This window comes from Cetorhinus maximus, chromosome 23, assembly GCF_964194155.1.
Source record: "Cetorhinus maximus chromosome 23, sCetMax3.hap1.1, whole genome shotgun sequence".
Classification (NCBI taxonomy): domain Eukaryota; kingdom Metazoa; phylum Chordata; class Chondrichthyes; order Lamniformes; family Cetorhinidae; genus Cetorhinus; species Cetorhinus maximus.
In genome coordinates, this window is record NC_135901.1 from 20,217,202 (window position 1) to 20,239,323 (window position 22,122).

Here is a 22,122-nt window from a genome sequence, read left to right on the forward strand (position 1 = left end):
TCATCCCTGGCACCATTCTCGTAAACCTCTTCTGCACTCACTCCAATGCGTTCACATCCTTCCTATAGTGTGGTGCCCAGAACTGTACACAGAACTTCAGCTGAGACCTAACTAATGTCATATATAAGCTCAGCATAATGTACTTGCTCTTATAGCCTATGCCCCTATTGATAAAGCTCAGGATACTGTATGCTTTATGAACTGCACTCTCCACCTGTCCTGCCACCTTTAATGATTTATGCTCATATACATCCAAGTCCCTCTGCTCCTGCACCCCCTGAAGAATTGTATCCTTTATTTCATATTGTCTCTCCATGTTCTTCCTACCAAAATGCCACATCCAGTCGTGAATGGTGGTGGACAATTAAACAACTCACTGGAGGAGGAGGTTCCACAAATATCGCCATCCTCAATGATGGAGGAGTTAAGAACATCAGTACGCATTTACTACAATCTTCAGCCAGAAGTGCCGAGTGGATGATCCATCTCGGCCTCCTCCGGAGGTCCCGAGCATTACAAATGCCAGCCTTCAGCCAATTCTATTCACTCCACGTGATGTCAAGAAACGGCTGAAGGCACTAGATACTACAAAGGCTATAGCCCATGTCAACATTCCGGCAACAGTACTGAAGACTTGTGCTCCAGAACTTGCCGCGCCCCGAGCCAAGCTGCTTCAATACAGCTATAATACTGGCATCTACCTGGCTATGTGGAAAATTGCCCAGGTATGTCCTGTGCACAAAAAGCAGGACAAGTCCAACCCAGCTAAGTACTGCCCCATCTACTCTCGATCATCAGTAAAGTAATGGGGTCATCAACAGTGCTATCAAGCGGCACTTGCTTGGCAATAACCTACTCATTGACGTCCAGTTTGGGTTCCGCAAGGGCCACTCAGCTCCTGACCTCATTACAGCCTTAGTTCAAACATGGACAAAAGAGCTGAATTCCCGAGGTGAGGTGAGAGTGACCGCCCTTGACATCAAGGCTGCATTTGACTGAGCATGGCATCAAGGAGCCCTAGCAAAAGTGAAGTCAATGGGAATCGTGAGCAAAACTCTCCGCTGGTTCGAGTCATAGCTAGCACAAAGGAAGATGGTTGTGGTTGTTGGAGGTCAGTCGTCTCAGCTCCAGGACATCACTGTAGTGTCTTCAGCCCAACCATCTTCAGCTGCTTCAGCAATGACCTTTCTTCCATCACAAGGTCAGAAGTGGGGATGTTCACTGATGTTTGCACAATGTTCCGCGACTCTTCGGACGCTGAAGCAGTCCATGTCCAAATGCAGGAAGATCTGGACAATATCCAGACTTAGGCTGACAAGTGCCAGGTAATGACCATCTCCAAAAAGAGATCATCCAACCATTTCCCCTTGATGTTTAATGGCATTACCATCACTGAATCCCCCACTATCAACATTCTGCGGGTTACCATTGACCAGAAACTGAACTGGACTAGCCATATAAATGCTGTGGCTACAAGAGCAGGACAGAGGTTAGGAATCATGCGAGGAGTAACTCACCTCCTGACTCCCCAAAGCCTGTCCACCATCTACAAGGTACAAGTCAGGAGTGTGATGGAATACACCCCACTTGCGTGAATGAGTGCAGTTCCAACAACACTCAAGAAGCTTGGCACTATCCAGGACAAAGCAGCCTGCTTGATTGGCATCACATCCACAAACATTCACTCCCTCCACCACCAACACACAGTAGCAGCAGTGTGTACCAACTACAAGATGCACTGCAGGAATTCACCAAGGGTCCTTCAACAGCACCTTAAAAACCCACAACCACTACCATCTGGAAGGACAAGGGCGGCAGACAGATGGGAACACCACCACTTGAAAGTTCCCCCCCAAGTCACTCACCATCCTGACTTGGAAATATATCACCGTTCCTTCACTTTCGCTGGATCAAGATCCCGGAACTCCCTTCCTAACAGCACTGTGGGTGTACCTACGTCACAAGAAGTGCAGCGGTTCAAGAAAGCAGCTCACCATCACCTTCTCAAGAGCAACTAGGGATGGGCAATAAATGCTGCCCCAGCCAGCGATTCCCACATCCCGTGAATGAATTTTAAAAAAATCACCTCACACTTCTCCACAACGAAAATCATCTGCCAGCTATCTGTCCACTCCACAAACTTGCCTACGTCCTTTTGAAGTTCAACATTGTGCTCCTCAAAGTTTACAATGCTTCCAAGTTTCCTATCATCACCCAATTTTGAGATTATCTGAACCCTTTGGCTGCAATTCCAATCGAATCACAAAACGATATTTCGTATTTACAAAGCCTGGCATTTAATGGCGGTGATAATACCCACCATTCCCCGGGGCCCAGAATGTGCCCTATCTTCACGACAGGAGACACCGCGCTAGGCGGGGCTGTGACTGGAGCATGCGCGGTTTGATTGTTGAAAATGGACGTCGGCAGATCGACTGGTTCAACATCAGGTGAGAAACGTCAAGGGAGGAGCGGAGCCGGCGGGCGGCCGGAGAGGAATGGAACCCGTGTGGGGGGAGGTGGCGGCGGGAAGGCTTCTTAAATACTGTTTAAACTTCAGACCTCGCATAACAAACTCCCAGTCCCGCCTTTATACCCAGCGGGCGGCAGCTCCGAGCTCCTGCAAGACCCGGGTTTATGGGGGGAGGGCAATGTGCAGCTGGGCGCATGCGCGGTCATCCCTGTCCCTGTCAGCAGGAGAGAATGTTGTAAATTACTATCCTGGGGTCATAGAGGTCGACAGCACAGAAAAAGGCCCTTCGGCCCATCGAGTCTGTGCTGGTCAAACAGGTACCTAATTCTAAGCTAAAAGCTACTGCGGATGCTGGAAATCCAAAACAAAATAAAAACAGAATTACCTGGAAAAACTCAGCAAGTCTGGCAGCATCGGCGGAGAAGAAATCAGTCAACGTTTCGAGCCCTCATGGCCATGAGGGCTCGAAACGTTGACTGATTTCTTCTCCGCCGATGCTGCCAGACTTGCTGAGTTTTTCCAGGTAATTCTGTTTTTACCTAATTCTAATCCCATTTTCCAGCACTAGGCCCATAGCCTTGTATGCCATGGCATCGCAAGTGCACATCCAAATTAAATGTTATGAGGGTATCTGCCTCTACCACCTTTTCAGGCAGTGAGTTCCAGACTCCCACCACCCTCTGGGTGAAAAAATCCTTCCCCGCATCCCCTCTAAACCTCCTGCCCCTTACTTTAAATCTCTGCCCTGTGGTTATTGATCCCTCCACCAAGGGAAAAGTCCCTTCCTGTCTACCCTATCTATGCCTCTCATAATTTTATACACCTCAATCATGTCCCCCCTCAATCTCCTCTGCTCCAGGGAAAATAACCCCAGTCTATCCAATCTCTTCTCATAACTAAAACTCTCCAGCCCAGGCAACATCCTGGTAAATCTCCTCTGCACTCTGTCTAGTGCAATCACATTCTTCCAGAACTGCACGCAATACTCTAACTGTGGCCTAACCAGCATTTTATACAGTTCCAGCATAACCTCCCTGCTCTTATATTCTGTGCCTCAGCTAATAAAGGCAAGTATCCCATATGCCTTATCTACCTGTTCTGCTACCTTAAGGGACCGGTGGACTTGCACCCCCTGATCCTTGGTACTTCCCAGGGTGCTACCGTTCATCGTGTATTCCTGTGCCTTGTTTGTTCTACCTAAGTGCATCACCTCAAACTTATCTGGATCAAATTCCATTTGCCACTGATCAGCCCATCTGACCAGCCCGTCTATATCCTCCTGCAATCTAAGGCTATCCTCCTCACTATTTACCACCCTACCAATTTTCGTGACATTCACGAACTTACTGATCAACCCTCCAACATTCAAGTCTAAATTGTTTATATATACCGCAAACAGCTAGAGACCCAACACTGATCCCTGTGGAACCCCACTGGACACAGGCATTCAATCACAAGAACACCCCTCGACCATCACCCTCTGCTTCCTGCCACTCAGCCAATTCTGGATCCAATTTGCCAAATTGCTTTGGATCCCATGGACTCTTACCTTCATTATCAGTCTCCCATGTGGGACCTTATCAAAAGCCTTGATGAAGTCCAAGTCGACTACGTAAAATGCATTGCCCTCATCTACACACCTGGTCACATCTTCGAAAAATTCAATCAAATTGGTCAGACATGACCTCCCCTTAACAAAACCATGCTAACTGTCCTTGTTTAATCCCTGCCTCTCCAAGTGTAGATTAATTTCATCCCTCAGAATTGCTTCCAATAGTTTCCCCACCACTGAGGTTAGACTGACTGGCCTGTAGTTCCCTGGTTTATCCCTTCCTGCATTCTTGAATGACAGTACCACATTGGCTGTCCTCCAGTCCTCTGGCACCTCTCCTGTGGCCAGACTTGCCTCACTGACTGACAGGAATGGATTTTGGAAACTCATTTTACAGGGGGTTAGAAGGGAAGGATTTACAGAAGGGAAACTAAAATGTTTTCCTGATGGGATCTTCTACAGGAGTTGTGTTGGTGAGTGGTCAGAAAAGGGCAAATGAAATTAAATCCAGAAAAGTGCATGGTAATGCATTTGGGGAAAGCAAAAAAAGCAAAGGAATACTCAATAAATGGGAGGATATTGATAGGGCTGAAGGAAGTGAGAGACTTTGGACTGCACGTCCACTGGTCCCTGAAGGTGGCAGGACAGATTTACAAGAATGCTGCCAGGGCCAGAAAACTGCAGCTATGAAGAAAGATTGGATCGGCTAGGGTTGTTTTCCTTCGAACAGAGGAGGCTGAGGGGTGACCTAATTGAGGTGTACAAAGTTATGAGAGGCCCAGATAGCGTAGACAGTAAAGACTTGTTTTCCCTAGCTGAGAGGTCAATTACCAGAGTCCATAGATTTAAGGTGATTGGTAGGAAGATTATAGGGGACATAGGATTATACGAAAAATCTCTTCACCCAGAGGGTGGTGGGTGTTTGGAATTCACTGCCTTGTTTGGTGGTGGAGGCAGAAACCCTCAACCTATTTAAAAGGTAACTGGGTCTGCTGTAGTGCTGTAACCTGCAAGGCTACGGACCAGATGCAGGAAGGTGGGATTAGAATGGGTGGCTAGTTTTTTATTTTTTATTTTTTGGCCGGCATAGATACGATGGGCTGAATGGCCTCTTTCTGTGCCATAACTTTTCTGTAGTTCAATGAAATGTTTCTGAACTGTCTCACTATCCCGGTAATACAAATAGACTGTAGGTTACTGTGAGTGTCAGACTATATTGTGTCTCCTCATTCTTCCCCCTTCTCCCACTCCGAGTTCCAGGCTGGAGGCTCCGGCGGCTCGATGTGTAGCTTTGGTGGGAATGTGGGACAGTTGTTGGGCCCAGAGACCCTGGAGGGTTGTAGGGCTGGAGGAGATTATAGAGATTGGGAGAGGGGAGGCCATGGAGAGATTTGAAAACAAGGATCAGCATTTTAAAATTGAGATACTGCTTAACCAGGAGCCAATGTGGATCAGCAAGCACAGGATGATAGGCAAATGGGACTTGGTGTGAGTGAGGATATAGTCAGCAGAGTTTTGGATGATCTCACGTTTACTGAGGGTAGAGTATGGGAGGCCGGTCTCTATTGTGTTGGAATAATCAAGTTTAAAGGTAACAGTTTGATGGATGTAAGTTTCAGAAGCAGATGAGCTGAGGCAGAGACAAAGTCAGGCGATGTTACTGAGGTGGAAATGGGCAGTCTTAGTGATGGTGCAGATTTGTGGTCAGAAGCTCCCCTTCTGGTCAAATATGACATTGAGGTTGCAAACAATGTGCTTTAACTTCATACAGCATGTGTACCATCTACAAGATGCACTGCAGCAACTCACCAAGGCTCCTTCGACAGCACCTTCCAAACCTGAGGCCTCTGCTATCTCCAAGGACAAGCGCAGCAGATACATGGGAACATCACCACCTGGAAGTTCCCCTCCAAGTCACTCACCATCCTGACTTGGAAATATATCGCAGTTCCTTCGCTGTCGCAGGGTCAAAATCCTGGAACTCCCTTCCTAACAGCACTGTGGGTGTACCTACACCAGGACTGCAGGGGTTCAATAACGCAGCTCACCAACACCTTCTCAAGGGCAATTAGGGATGCTGGCCCAGCCAGCGACACCCACATTCCATGAAAGAATAAAAATAAAAGTTATCAGGGAGAGGGATGAAGTCAGTGGCTAGGGAATGGAGTTTGTATCGGGGACTGATGACAATGGCTTCGGTCTTTCCAATATTAAAAAGGAGGAAATTTCTGCTCACCCAGTACTGAATGTCAGACAAGCCAGGATGGTGTATGACTGGAAGAGGAACTTGTAGGTGATGGTGTTCACATACGCCCGCTACCCTGGTCCTTCTAGGAGGTGGAGGTTGAGTGTTTGGGAGATTCCGTCAAAGTTCTGACCAAGTTGTAGATATATAAAATCCCTCTCCTAGGCACTTGCCTCTCCCACGTCCGCTTCTCTCTCCCTCTCCTCCCATAGTGCCCTGAGTCTTGTGTTGGCCCAGACTAGGAGACCAGTTCCCTTCCCTGAAGGACAGTAGTGAACCAGTTGTGTTTTTATGACAATCCAGCAGTTTTCATGGTCACTTTTTCCTCGTGCCGGCCCTACAAATTACCAGATTCTTTCAGCTCAATTTCACAACCTGCCTTTGTGTTTTTGTGGGTTCTCTCTCACTCCTTTTTTTCTGTTTTAAATAAATTTCACAGGATATTAGAAGGGGAGTGGGGGAGTTCAAACCAAACATCACATCAGGATCTGACAGAGTCGCCCAATTTATTGTAATCTGAATATCATCGGATTTTGAATATGGAAGGAAAAGGCACCGTTCACAGCGGAGAGAAAACATACATGTGTGCTGTGTGTGTACGAGGCTGCAGCCAAACATCTGGCCTCTCGAGACACAAGTGCAGTCACAGTGGGGTGGAACCTGGGAAATGTGGGAACTGTGAGGGAGGATCCAGTTACCTGTCTGAGCTGGAAATTCACGAATGCAGTCGAAGCAGGGAGAGGCAGTTCACCTGCTCCGAGTGTGGGAAGGGTTTCACTCATTCATCCCACCTACTGATACACCAGCGAGTTCATACTGGAGAGAGACCTTTCAAATGTGCAGACTGTGGGAAGTACTATAAAAGTTCCTGGGAACTGATGTCCCATCAACGTGTTCACTCTGATGAGAGACCATTCAGGTGCTCTCACTGTGGGACTGGGTTCAGACGATCATCTCAACTCACTGTACACCAGAGAATTCACACCGGGGAGAGGCCATTCACCTGCTCCGAGTGTGGGAAGGGATTCATTGAGTCATCCCATCTCATGGCACACCAGCGAGTTCACACTGAGGACAGGCCTTTTAAATGCCCAGACTGTGGGAAGTGTTATAAAAGTTCCAGGGAACTGATGTCCCATCAACGTGTACACACTGATGAGAGACCATTCAGGTGCTCTCACTGCGGAACTGGGTTCAGGCAATCATCTGACCTCACTGTACACCAGCGAATTCACACTGGGGAGAAGCCGTTCACCTGCAGTGTGTGTGGAAAGGGATTCACTCGTTCATCCCACCTACTGACACACCAGCGGGTTCACACTGATGAGAGACCGTTTAAATGCTCAGACTGCGGGAAGTGCTTTAAAAGTTCCCAGGAACTGATGTCCCATCAACGTATTCACACTGATGAGAGACCATTCAGCTGCTCCCACTGCAGGTCCCGGTTCAGGCGATCAGCTGACCTCATTGTTCACCAGCGAGTTCACACTGGGGAGAGACCATTCAGGTGCTCTCATTGTGGGACTGGGTTCAAAACATCATCTAACCTCACTGTACACCAGTGCATTCACACCGGGGAGAGGCCGTTCACCTGCTCCGAGTGTGGGAAAGGATTCACTCAGGTATCCACCCTGCAGAAACACCAGCGAGTTCACAAGTAACTACAGTGATGAGATTTTGCTGTTAATCAGATCCAGGACTGAACCCTGATGATGAAATGTCCTCATCCCCCAATGCCCCATCCCCCAGATGCCACAGATACAGTCAATGATGAAAACTGATGATAACAAACTGTAGCCCAGTTATAGAGGTTAATATTCTGTATAAAAGACAAATAAATCAGCTTTGTATTAAACACAGTGTATTGAATCTTTTCAATATCTCTAACAAAACTTAGTTTCTTTTGGAGTGCTCTCCCTCTCCCCTGTCTCCTTCATCCTCACTCCAACAACAAGTGTGAGGAGATCATGGAGCTTATTTGTCATTAAGATTGAGACAATCTGCTCAGCTGCCTCTGCTGCTTTCCTCCCTTTCACTAAACCACTGGGAAAAGCTGTCTCTGAAGTTTCCCCTTGCCCAAGTCCTGAACTCACATCTTTCTCCAGCTTCTCTCTCATATCCCCTCATGCTCTCTTAGTGCTCATCTTGTCCATAAGACCTACATTCTGCTCCGTTGACCCTATCCTCACCAAACTGCTGACCATCCAATTTCTCCTTGTTAGCTCATATTGTTAACAGTCCTCTTCCTCTTTTGATACTGTCCCTCTCACCTTGAAATCCACCATCATCACCAATCCTAAAATAAACTATCTTTCACCCCACTGTCTTTCCAAACTACCGTCCCATCTCCAACCTCCCTTTCCTCTCCAAAGTCCTTGAACTTGGTGTCCCCCAAGGATCTATCCTTGGTCCCTCCTATTTCTCATCGACATGCTGCCATTAGGTGACATCATCCAAACGCACCGTATTAGTTTTCACATGTACACTGACAATGCCCAGCTCTACCTCACCAACATCGCTCTCCATTCCTCCACTGTTACTAAATTATCAAACTGCTTATCCGACATCCAGTACTGGATGAGCAGAAATTTCCTACAATTAAAAATTGGGAAGACCAAAGCCATTGTCTTCAGTCACCACTACAAATTCTGTTCCCTAACTACCGAGTCCATCCCTCTCCCTGGGAACTGTCTGAGGCTGAACCACACTCTTCACAACCTTGGTGTCAGATTTGACCCCAAGATGAATTTCGAGCTACATATCCACATCATCACTCATACCAAATATTTCAATCTCCATAACATCGTCTGTCTCCACCCCACCCCAGCTCATCTGCGGCTGAAACCCTCATACCCATGACTTGACGATTCCAATGCTTCCTGGCCAGCCTCTCATATTCGCCCAGCCCTCTCCCCCCAGCTGGAAATGTGAGACCATCCTAAACTCTGTTGTCCATGTGCTTTCTCACCCTAAATGGAAGGGAGATAGAGGCATAGTAGTAATGTCACTGGACTAGTATTCCAGAGGCTGAGGCTTATGACCTGGGAACATGGGTCCAATTCCCACATTCCACCCAAACCTTCCACAGATATTTTCAATAAATTTCCAAATAGTATTTATACATAGATACACTGACCTGAGTGAGACAGAAAATGTTTGTGTCTGTTTGTATGAAAGTTAATATCAATAATGGTGTCATGAAATTATCGTCAATTGTCTTAAAAATCCATCTGGTTCACGAATGTCCTTCAGGGATGGAAATCTGCCATCCTTACCTGGTCTGACCTACATGTGTCTCCAGATCCATAGCAATATGGTTGACTCTTAAATGCCCTCTGAAATGACCTAGCAAGCCACTCAGTTCAAGGGTAACAATTAGAGATGGTCAACAAATACTGGCCTTGCCAGTGACACCCTCGTCATGTGAAAAAATGAAATAAAGAAGTCCTGTTCATTCATCACCCCTGTGCTTGCTGACCTACATTGGCTCCTGATCAAGCAATGCCTTGATTTAAAAATTTCCATCCTTGTTTTCAAATCGCTCCATAACTTCATCCCTCCCTCTCAGTAATCTCCAGTTTCACAGCCCTGAGATATCTGCTCATTCTGGCTTCTTTAGCTTCCCTAATTTTAATTATTCCCACATTGGTGACAGTGCCTAAACGTGAAGCTCTGAAATTCTCTCCCTAAACCTCTTCACCTCTCCTGATTAAAGATGCGAGTTAAAATCTGCCTCTCCAAATCAAGCTTTTGCCCATCTACCATATTATTGCCCTATGTAACTCAGTGTCAGTTTTTTCTTTATGAAACTCCTCTGAATCACCTTGGGACATTTTATTCCATTAATCGTGTTACATAAATACAAGTTTTTATTGTTTCATGACAGCCAGTTCGCGCAAAGTAAGGTTCCACAAACAGCAATCAGATGAGTGACAGATTAATCTAGTTTTTTGTGGTGTTAATTAAAACGCGAATGTTGGTCCCACTGTGGACAGTACGTGGAGCTGAAAGCTCTTGTGTTCATTTACAACCTTTCACACCCTCAGAACATCGCAAAGTGATTCACAGTCAATGATGCATTTTGGAGGGAAGAATGAGGAGAGGCAGAATAAACTAAATGGTACAATTTTAAACAAAGTGCAGGAACAGAGTGACCTGGGAGTGTATGGACACAAATCTTTGAATCCACCAGGACAGGGTAATCAAACTGTTTATAAAAATCAAATGAGGTCCTCAGTTTACTAATGGAAACATGGAGTGGAAAAGCAAGACAGTTATCCTGAATGTTTTTAAATCACTGATTAATTCTCATCTGAAATCTTGTGTTTGAGATATTTAAAACCACGGTGGGTTTAAAATAAAACTGATATATTTGACTTTTATGCAGAATATTAGTCCATATGACTGGGCTGGAGTTTATTAAGATCAGCAAATACAGAGCCCAATGCACATGGTTCAATTCTGAATGTAATTAACAGCAAAAGCCAATCACTGTCGTTACTTGTGAACTTGCTGGTGTCTCCGCAGCGTGGATGACCGAGTGAGTCCCTTTCCACAATTAGAGCAGGTGAACGGTCTCTTCCCAGTGTGAATACATTGGTGTGTCATCAAGTAGGTTAATTGAGTGAATTGCTGCCCACACTTGGAGCAGGGGAATGGCCATTCCCCTGTATGAACTGTCTGGTGTGCCCTCAGTCAGCATGATTGAGTGAATCCTTTCCCACACTCGGAGCAGAGGACTGGTCTCTCCCCAGTGTCAGCGCACTGGTATACAGAGTTAAGATGATTGCCTGAACCCAGTCCTAAAGCGAGAATATCTGAACAATCTCTTGTCAGTGTGAATACTTTGATGGGACATCAATTCTCAAGAACTTTTATAGCACTTCCTGCTGCCTGAGCATTTAAAAGGTCTCTCATTTGTGTGAGCTCGCTGGTGTCTCAGCAAGTTGGATGAGTGAGTGAATCCCTTCCCACACTTGGAGCAGATGAACGGCTTCTCCCCAGTGTGAATTTGCTGATGCGTCAGCAAGTGGGATAAACAAGTTAATCCCTGCCCACAATCAGAGCAGGTGAATGGCCACTTCCCAGTGTGAATTCACTGGTGCGTCTTCAGGTGGGATGACTGAGTGAATCCATTCCCACACTCGAAGCAGATGAATGGCCTCTCCCCAGTGTGAGTGCACTGATGTACAGTGAGGTCAGATGAGCGCCTGAACCCAGTCCCGCAGTGAGAGCACCTGAATGGTCTCTCGTCAGTGTGAACATGTTGATGGGACATCAGTTCTCTGGAGCTTTTACAGCACTTCCCACAGTCTGGGCATTTAAAAAGTTTCTCCTCAGTGTGAACATGTTGATGAAACATCAGTTCCCCGGAACTTTTATAGCACTTCCCACAGTCCGAGCATTTAAAAGGTCTCTCGTCAGTGCGAATTTGCTGGTGTGTCAGCAGGTTGGATGACTGAATGAATCTCTTTCCACATTCAGAGCAGGTGAATGGCCTCTCCCCAGTGTGAATTCGCTGGTGTGCAGTGAGTTCAGATCATCGCCTGAACCCAGTCCCACAGTGAGAACAGCTGAACAATCTCTCATCAGTGTGAACACGTTGGTGGCGCACCAGTTCTTGGGAACTTTTATAGCACTTCCCGCAGTCTGGGCATTTAAATGGTCTCTCGTCAGTGTGAACTCGCTGGTGTCTAAGCAGATTGTATGAGTTAGCAAATCTCTTCTCACACTTGGAGCAGTTGAATGGCCTCTCTCCAGTGTGAACTCGCTGGTGCATCATCAGGTGGGATGAACAAGTGAATCCCTACCCACAGTTGGAGCAGGTGAATGGCCTCTCCCCAATGTGAGGTCAGATGATCGCTTGAATCCAGTCCCACATTGTGAGCACCTGAATGATCTCTCGTCAGTGTGAACACGTTGATGGGACATCAGTTCCTGGGAACTTTTATAGCACTTTGCACAGTCTGGACATTTAAAAGGTCTCTCGTCAGTGTGAACTCGCCAGTGTCTCAGCAGGTTGAATGAATGAGCAAATCCCTTCCCACACTTAGGGCAGGTGAACGGCCTCTCCCCAGTGTGAATGCACTGGTGTGTCAGCAGGTGGGATGAGGTAGTGAATCCCTGCCCACATTCGGAGCAGATGAATGGCCTCTCACCAGCGTGACTGCCCTGATGAATATCCACCTTGAATGGGAAATTGAATCCCCCCTCACAGTCCCCACATTTCCATGGATTCTCCCCAGTGTGACTGCGCTTGTGTCTTGACAGGTCAGCTGATTGCCTGAAGCCTCGTCCACACACACAACACGTGTGTCGTTTCTCTCCGCTGTAAACAACACATTTTTCTTCCATGTTTAACATCGAATGGTATTCGGGTTGTGATAAATTGAGTGACTCTGATCCTGATGTGATGTTGGGTTTCAGTTTCCTGACTGTAAATCCTCCCCTTCTAACACCCTGTGAAATAGATTTAAAACAGGAAAAAGGGAGTGAGAGAGAATCCACAAAAACACAAAGGCAGGTTGTGAAATTGAGCTGAATGAATCTGGTAAATTTGTGGGGCCAGCACTAGGAAAAGGTGACCATGAAAACTGCTGGACTGTCATAAAAACCCAACTGGATCACTAATGTCCTTGAGGGAGGGGAACCTTCCACCCTGTCTGGGTCTACACAAGACTCTGGCCTCTATGGGAGGAGAGATTGAGAGAGAGAGAGAGGTGGGAGAGGCAGGGGGTGAAGGTGAGGGATTTTATATACCGACAATCAAGCAAGACTTTGACAGAATCTCCCCAGCCCTTAACCTCTACATCTAGAAGGACCAGGGTCGCAAGTGTGTGTGAAGACCATCACTTCCAAGTTCCCCTCCAAGTCACACACCATCCTGACTTAAATAAAAGCAAAATGCTGCAGATGCTGGAGATCTGAAATAAAAACAGAAGGCGCTGGAAATACTCAGCAGGTCTGGCAGCATTTGTGGAGAAAGAAATAGAGTTAACATTTGAGGGGGTGCAGAATGAATAATGGGCAATAAAAATGATGCAGAATTTGATGGTCAATATAAGTTCAGAAGTGGAAGAGAAATGGACCATTGTGCAGGGAAAACAATTCCTGACTATGAAAAATGCTGTGAGAAGATAAAGCTGTTAAGCCAGCAGCACATGGTCAGGGAATGGGCATTGGTGGAAATCTCATTTAGACATTGTCAGCAGAAGTAACAGTAAAATACTGAACACAGCTAAAATACACCCATTATTGGAGACAGAGGAAGTTAGACAGTGGCAGAGAGGTGATCAGGGAGGGCAGAGGTGAAACAGAGCAATGGACGGACATGGATTCAGATCCACATAAAGGGGCCATGCCAGCCCCAAAGACATGGGAATTCTCACAGATAACAGAGCATAGCACTAAAAGCTCAAAATTGTAGATGAATGGTCAAAAAATGCTCTGAAATAATAACTAAAACAACTTCAGTTTTTAATATTATTTCCTGCTGGATCCTGCAGCTGGAAAGGTATCATAAGCACTGGAGTCAGAGAAAAATCTCACAGTTGAAGAAGTATCCGGCAACTCCACTGCAAACCTTCCACCAGCCCGAGAAACATCCATTAACCACGACTCTGTTTCCTGTTGCTCAGCCAATTCTGTAACCATGTTGCTAATGTCCCTTTTATTCCATGAGCTATAACTCTGCTCACAAGTCTGTTGTGTGGCATTTTATCAAATGTCTTTTGAAAATCCATGTCAATCACATATTATCATCACCTTCGTCAACCCTCTCTATTACCTCTTCTAAAAACTCCAGCAAGTTAGTTAAAGATGATTTTTGATTAACAAATCCATCCCTGTCAGTCCAAGATAGAAATTCACACCATTCTCTCCTCCTGCTCCAGGATCAGTAAAGTTAGTTAAAGGTGATTTCTCATTAACAACCCCATTGCTGCATTTCCTTCATTAATCCACATTTGTCCACTCGGGCCTGGCACCGGGAGAAAGCCCGCAGCTGCCGTTCGGTGCAAAGGCGGGCCCGGCACTTTTTTATTGAGGGTGTTGAGGCCTCCACTGGGTGTTTCTGAAGCCTCCCCTCCCACCCACTGCCCCTAACGCTGCCTCCGCTTATCCGCCTCCTTCCTGCCTGAAGATGAGACAAACAAGCGACTGTCCATGGATATCACCCACACTGCGCATGCTCCATATCACAATGCCCGGGGAGTGATTGACAGCAGCTGCAAACCAATAGGAAGAGGGGGTGGGGCTGGAAGTCCAAGCGAGACCGGCTGGTCCTCCAACCAATTGGAGTGAATGGAAGCACGCGGAGGCTGAGCGTCAACTCGCAGACACTTCCTCCTACCTCTCCCTGGACCATGACCCCACCACAGAACATCAAGCCATTGTTTCCAGGACTGTCACTGACCTCATCTCCTCTGGAGATCTTCCTCCCACAGCTTCCAACTTGATAGTCGCCCAACCTTGGATGGCCCGCTTCTACCTCCTACCCAAAATCCACAAACAGAACTGTCCTGGCAGACCGATCGTGTCAGCCTGTTCCTGCCCCACGGAACTCATTTCTCGTTATCTTGACTCCCTTCTCTCTCCCCTTGTCCAGTCCCTTCCCACCTACATCCGTGATTCCTCTGACACCTTACGTCACATCAACAATTTCCAGTTCCCTGGCCCCAACCGCTTCCTCTTCACCATGGACGTCCAATCCCTCTACACCTCCATCCCCCACCAGGATGGTCTGAGGGCCCTTAGCTTCTTCCTTGAACAGAGGCCCCAACAATCCCCATCCACCACTACTCTCCTCCGTCTGGCTGAACTTGTTCTCACACTGAACAATTTCTCCTTTAACTCCTCTCACTTCCTCCAAATAAAAGGTGTGGCTATGGCTACCCGCATGGGCCCCAGCTATGCCTGTCTCTTTATGGGGTATGTGGAACATTCCTTGTTCCAGTCCTACTCCGGCCCCCTCCCACAACTCTTTCTCCGGTACATCGATGATTACTTCGGTGCTGCTTCATGCTCTCGTCGGGACCTGGAAAAATTTATTAATTTTGCTTCCAATCTCCACCCCTCCATCATTTTCACATGGTCCATCTCTGACACTTCTCTTCCCTTCCTTGACCTCTCTGTCTCAATTTCTGATGATAGACTGTCCACCAATATCCATTACAAGCCTACCGACTCCCACAGCTACCTCGACTACAGCTCCTCACACCCCGCTTCCTGTAAGGACTCCATCCCATTCTCTCAGTTCCTTCGCCTCCGTCGCATCTGTTCTGATGACGCTACCTTCAAAAACAGCTCCTCTGACATGTCCTCCTTCTTCCTTAACCGAGGTTTTCCATCCACAGTCGTTGACAGGGCCCTCAACCGTGTCCGGCCCATATCCCGCGCATCCTCCCTCACGCCTTCTCCTCCTTCCCAGAAACATGATAGGGTCCCCCTTGTCCTCACTTATCACCCCACCAGCCTCCGCATTCAAAGGATCATCCTCCACCATTTCCGCCAACTCCAGCATGATGCCACCACCAAACACATCTTCCCTTCACCCCCCCTGACGGCATTCCGTAGGGATTGTTCGCTCCGGGACACCCTGGTCCACTCCTCCATCACCCCCTACTCCTCAACCCCCACCTATGGCACCTCCTCACCGTCCAAGGGCCCAAACACTCCTTTCAAGTGAAGCAGCATTTCACTTGCATTTCCCCAACTTAGTCTACTGCATTCGTTGCTCCCAATGCGGTCTCCTCTACATTGGAGAGACCAAACGCAAACTGGGCGACCGCTTTGCAGAACACCTGCGGTCTGTCAGCAAGAAAGACCCAAACCTCCCTGTCGCTTGCCATTTTAACACTCCACCCTGTTCTCTTGCTCACATGTCTGTCCTTGGCTTGCTGCATTGTTCCAGTGAAGCCCAACGCAAACTGGAGGAACAGCACCTCATCTTCCGACTAGGCACTTTACAGCCTTCCGGGCTGAATATTGAATTCAACAACTTTAGATCTTAAACTCCCCCTCCCCCCATCCCCAACCCATTTTTCCCCCCTCCCTTTTTTTTCAATAATTTATATAGATTCTTCTTTTCCCACCTATTTCCATTATTTTTAAATCTAAAACTAAAACCTTGTTAGTCTTTCCACCCCACCCCCACTAGAGCTGTACCTTGAGTGTCCTGTCTTCCATTCTTAATTAGCACTTTTCTTAGACAAATATCACCACCTTCAACACCTCTTTGATCCTTTTGTCTGTGACATCTTTTGATTATCTGCTCCTATCACTGCTTGCTTATCTCCACAATCACCACACCCTCAACTTCTCTCTCCCCCCGCCCCCCCACCTTAAACCAGCTTATATTTCACCTTTCTCCTAACTATGCTTCAGTTCTGCCGAAGGGTCGTGAAGACTCGAAACGTTAATTGATTTCTTCTCCACCGATGCTGCCAGACCTGCTGAGTTTTTCCAGATAATTCTGTTTTTGTTTTGAATGGAAGCAGGGATTATTTCAGGAAATTACACAGTGCAGTGATTGTTTCTCTTTGAGCTCATCCCTTGGAGAACAGTGTGAATTAGTGGATGAATTCACGGGCTGTTTAAAGCACCTTTCATGTCTGGAGCCATTCAATTCCAGCTGACCTGTTGGTCCAGCTTCAACCGGGAGAGTTTGATGAGCTCACAACTCACATAATGGACAGCCACACCCACCGGACACACTTATCCTGCTTGACATCAACCCAGAATGAGTTGGAGAGCCGTCTCCACTCACCAGGACCGTCTGCAGTAGGGTTTCTGACAGAGAGGCAGGAATGCGAACAGTTATTATTTACTAATCACCCTAAAAGTTACAACTGCCACCAACCTGACAGATCTCCTTTGTATATCCACTTCATTGTCCAAATAAAGTCTTGATTTTACTTTTGCAGCTTAATGTTGACACTTATATCATCTAACCACCTCCTTCCATGTGAGAGTGCAGAACTATAGTAGCTGCAGAAATCATATCCTTCCCTATCCTCTACCAAGCCTCTCATCCTCTCAGAATCAAACCATTCCTATCTTTCTCAAGTATTTTCCATTATCCTTAAGTGAATTGTCTCAGTTTATTATGATTCTGCATTATGATTCTAATCCAGCTGCTCCAATGTTCATTCCATTTCAGTTTACATTGTGGTTGATTGTGAACTATCACATCTGCTTCCGTTTCTGCTTTAACTTTATGTTCAGTTTGGTTTTGTTCGAGTGAACTTTCTGTAGTCAGAATTCAGTTCAGTGACCCCTGTCCAGCTGCATGTATTCTCTCAGGGTAACTGGATTTCTGTCTCTGGTGTCTGTGTTAGACGTTGAGTCATTGTTTAATACACAACCTGTGCAGTGAAATCAGAAACAACTTGTTCATGTAACGGCACTGTGGGTGTACTTGCACCACATGGACTGCAGCAGTCATCTCAAAGGCAATTAGGGATCGGTAATAAATGCTGGCCTAGCCAGCGACACCCAGATCGCATGCATGAATAAACAAAAATCTGGACCAAACTCTCCAAAAGACTGTGGTTGAAATTTTCAAGATGGGAATCAATGGATTCTTAAATAGAGTCCATTGGAAATAGATCAAAGGTGGGAAAACGGAGTTGAAGTGCAGATCAACCATGATCTCATTGAATGGTGGAGCAGGCTTGAGGGGCTGAATGACCTTCTCTCGTTCCTATGTCCTGGCTATGTCCAGTCACTCCAGCAATGATTACCTCAGAAAGGGGGCAATTTGTGATGTCCCTGTTGGGTGCAGTATAATCAGTGTATGACCCTGATCTGCCCTCACTCATCCTGCTCTAGGGGGCAGCAGTCTCCCCTCAGAAGGGGTTTAAAGGAGGGTCCGTCCCATCTGACAGAGGCGATACTACAGACCCATTGTGTCTGTGTCACCTATTTCCCACAGTAATCCAAACACAATGTCCAGATACAAACATTCATTTTCCAATTGTTTTACAGGGATTCACCACATTCATGGTAGTTTACAAAACTGGAAGTAATCCTTTTAGAGAATACACCTTCACTCTTTACTTTATTCAGCATGTATCCAGAGTGTTAAACTCCATCCCATGAACAGAGGTTATGAACATTAGCAGGAAAAAAGCTCCAACTTTCAGAATGAACATGGTTCAGTCCTGAATGTGATTAACAGCAGCAATAACAGCAAAATCAACACCTCAGGAGTCACATGTGAACTAGCTGATGTTTCAGCAGAGTGGCTGAATGATTAAATCCCTTCTCACGTGGAGAAGACGAACGGCTTCTCCCTGGTGTGAACTCACTGATGCACCATCAAGCGGGAGGAATGAGTGAAACCCTTCCCACACTCGGTACATTTAACTGGTTTCTTTTCCCTGTGAACCGACTGGTGTACCACCAGGTTAGTGGGCTGACTGAATCCCTTCCCACACTCGGAGCAGGTGAACGGCTTCTCCCCAGTTTGAGTGCGTTTGTGTGTCTGCAGATGGAACGAGTCCCTAAACCTCTCACCACAGTCAGAGCACTGGAACGGTCTCTCATCAGTGTGAATTATCTCATACTTCCCCAGACTAGATGAATTTTGAATCGCTTCCCACACACGGAGCAGGTGAATGGCCTCTCTCCAGTGTGAACTCCCTGGTGTCTCAGCAGGTTGGATGACTGAGTAAATCCCTTCCCACACACGGAGCAGGTGAACGGCTTCTCTCCAGTGTGAACCCACTGATGTGTCAGCAGAATGAATGACCAAGTGAATCCCTTCCCACACACGGAGCAGGTGAATGGTCTTTCTCCAGTCTGAATGCGTCAATGAGTTTCCAGCTGTGATGCAGAATCAAATCCCTTCCCACAATCCGCACATTCATGTTTCTGCATTAAGTGACTGAGTTTGTGCTTTCACAGAGCAAATGATTGACTGAAGCCTCGTCCATACAGCGAGCATGTGTGTGATTTCTCTACATTGCGATTGGTGTTTTCATCTTCCATATTTAAAGGCCAATGTTATTCAGATCCTGATGAATCAGATCTTGGGGTGATATTCTCCAAAACTATAAATCCCCACTCCACACACCCTCTCTTTTCCCTGTGCTCAAATCCAAACTCATTACACCTACTCCAACATATTTCCTTCCAGGCAACTTTTCCCCCTCGCCTCAAGGTATGGACTCTGACTGGGTTCAGTTTTACACTGGCTGGTTCCTCTCTCTCTCCTCCCCTGAAGGTGCTGACTCTGACTGGGTTCAGTTTTACACTCACTTGTCCTCTCCTGAAGGTACTGACTCTGTCTGGGTTCAGTTCTGTGATGACTGGATTCTCTTCCAGAAGGGATGAGGCCAGTGACAGACTGAGAATTGATGGTGAGGTGTTCAGTACTGGGGTCATTGTCTGGAGATATTAGGAGGGCGAGTCTAGGGGGTGTTTTGTTCGTTAAGGAAAGGGTTAATCTTACTAGCAACAGTTTTTGTAACTGAGTTGAAATGACCAGCTGCTGATCTAATAACACTAATGATTTGTCTTTACATCATTGTTCATTTAACTTCTAACCTCTGTTAAAGAGGGAAGTGTGATTTTAAAATTATAATATTGTCATATCTACAAGTAATTCTAATTGTTGAGCTCCACGATCAGACCAAGATGGTGATCCTGAATGTCTGAACACAGACTGACCCTCACAGCCCCAGTAACTTCTAACATGACACTACAACCTGGTCAATTGGAAACTTTTCAGTGACAGATTATGAAGTAATTATAATGAGAGGATAATTGTGCAAAACACTATATTTACAGTTAGAATTTACAACAAGGGTAGTGAATGTCTTTGACTCTGTAACAGACTCAGGATTAAATGTTTCACTTGTAGAATAGCAATTAAATGACAATTGAGGAACATGCAATAGGGTAATGAAATAGGAAGTTACACTGATTCCATTAGTCCAAGGATGATAACAATGTATTTTTGAAGAACTCAGTTTAATTCATCGAGTTATTATAAAGTTAGAGAGTCTCAGTAGTTTCTCCCTTGTAGGCGAGTTGTTAACTTTTGATATCACAATATAGTGTGAAAACAAACTGAAGATCACACATCGAGGTAGGAGAAGGGTATGTGAACTGCACCAAGAGTTTGGGTTTGAAGGATTTGATCGACCTTAACACTGAGCTGGTAACTTTATTGTAGTCAAGTCTCCAGCCACCATTGTCCAGTGTGTGGGTTTAAATAATATATACACTGAAGAAATCTGTGATATCTGACCCTAATAGTTCTAGAACCTTCCTGAATGAGGAGTAGATGGAACATTGAATCATCAATAAATCATTATATCCTCTAACAATCTCCAACTTAGTTCATCCGCTGTGACTGCTCTCACATCCTTGGAGATTTGTATGTCTTTTATTTCTCTACTTTCTCTTGATTGTCTCTTTTGTTATTATCACTTTTCTCATTGACCCACCTTGTGATCACCACTCAACTTTACAAATCATTTATTTCCTTTTTTTTCTATATGTTAATTCTCTCTCTTTGTCCTATTACTCTGTTCCTCCCTGTAAGCTGTCCATCTGCAATGTCTCCCACAACTACCAAGGGCTTCCTGTGACCAATTCTCCTTCCTGTACAGACATACTCCATCCACTCACCAGTTCTTGATCAGTCACAGACACTACCTGAAAAGTCACAATTACCATCCCTTTGTCGCATTCTCTAAACCGTCTTCATTTCTCAATTTACAGACACTCCCTGACCAGTTTCCATTTACAGGTGCTCCCTGCCCAGTCTCAATTTCCCCTCCTTTTACAGATGATCCCTGACCAGTCTCCATTTCTCCTCCATTTACAGATGCTCTCTGACCAGCCTCCATTTCTCCTCCATTTACAGACACTCCCTGACCGTTCTCCATTTCTCCTCCATTTACAGACGCTCCCTGGCCAGCCTCCATTTCTCTTCCATTTACAGATGCTCCCTGACCAGTCTCCATTTCTCCTTCATTTACAGACACTCCTTGACCAGTCTCCATTTCTCCTCCATTTACAGACACTCCCCAACCAGTCTCCATTTCTCCTACATTTACGGACACTCGTTAAACAGTCAAAATTCTCCTAGATGTTTGTGAATGGTAATAGTTTAAAAAGAATAGAAGATCAGAACAGTAAAGAAGTGGAAGATTCAAGTTAGCACCTAGTCTTAATAATGAGTGGATCTGAAAGTCCAATGTCAGCAACTTCAATACCTTATTAAGAAACACGAGCTGAGCAGATTCTGTGTCCTTTGCTGTATCTTATATTGATCCATCAATCGGAGTAAACATTCAAGTCCCATGTGTCCACAGTCACTTATGTGAGGTCAGCCCACTGGGTGGAGCCTCAGGCACCCTGAGCTTGATCTCTGGTGTCTCCAGTCTTGACTGCCCCCTTTCATCAGAACTCTTTCACTTTTATACCCTGTGGTGACCCAGCTCTGGCCCCTGACTCTTCTTTGTCGGGTTTTGTTAGAAAGTGAGGAAACGACAGCTGGAATTTCTCTAATCTGTGATTTACAGGGACACATTCCCTGGATTCCAGCAGTTACTTTTCATCAGTAATTTTCTCATTCTCCCTAAACTCCCCTATCTACTCTTAATTCTGTTATTTCTTATAGTTTTACAATTACAGGTATAAACATCACGCCTTATAATGTGATCTCTTCTATTCTTCACTTTGGTTTAAGTTTCTATTCTGGTTAATAAGACAAATTTTGTCCTTTGCCCTGATCTGATTAGTTTCCTATGAGTGGATTCTGTGGAATGGAATGTCTTATCAGTGTTGCCATGGTGACCTGTCTGCAGTGAAGAACCTGTTTCTAACCTGTTTCTGAGT

The 22,122-nt window shown here is 46.0% G+C and overlaps 3 protein-coding genes across 3 annotated transcripts in view; 1 reads left to right on the forward strand and 2 right to left on the reverse strand.

Moving 5' to 3' along the window:
* Positions 1-22,122, reverse strand: part of LOC144697337 (uncharacterized) — a 290,314-nt gene that overhangs the window by 48,626 nt on the left and 219,566 nt on the right. The window lies entirely within an intron of this gene.
* LOC144696998 (uncharacterized) lies at positions 1,968-8,116 on the forward strand. Its single transcript, XM_078568744.1, has 2 exons — positions 1,968-2,450; positions 6,710-8,116. Exon 2 carries the CDS (start codon positions 6,810-6,812, stop codon positions 7,929-7,931), a length of 1,122 nt encoding a protein of 373 aa, XP_078424870.1. The 5' UTR covers positions 1,968-2,450; positions 6,710-6,809; the 3' UTR covers positions 7,932-8,116.
* Positions 10,109-22,122, reverse strand: part of LOC144697249 (uncharacterized) — a 51,745-nt gene continuing 39,731 nt past the window's right edge. Inside the window, exon 2 of the mRNA XM_078569179.1 lies at positions 10,109-12,729. Within this exon, the coding sequence (XP_078425305.1) occupies positions 12,052-12,633 (582 nt within the window). The 5' untranslated portion in view covers positions 12,634-12,729 and the 3' untranslated portion in view covers positions 10,109-12,051. The remainder of the gene's footprint in view (positions 12,730-22,122) is intronic.

Coding starts and splice junctions, on each gene's coding strand:
- LOC144696998 (XM_078568744.1), top strand. CDS start 6,810: ATGGAAGGAAAAGGCACCGTTCACAGCGGAGAGAAAACATACATGTGT.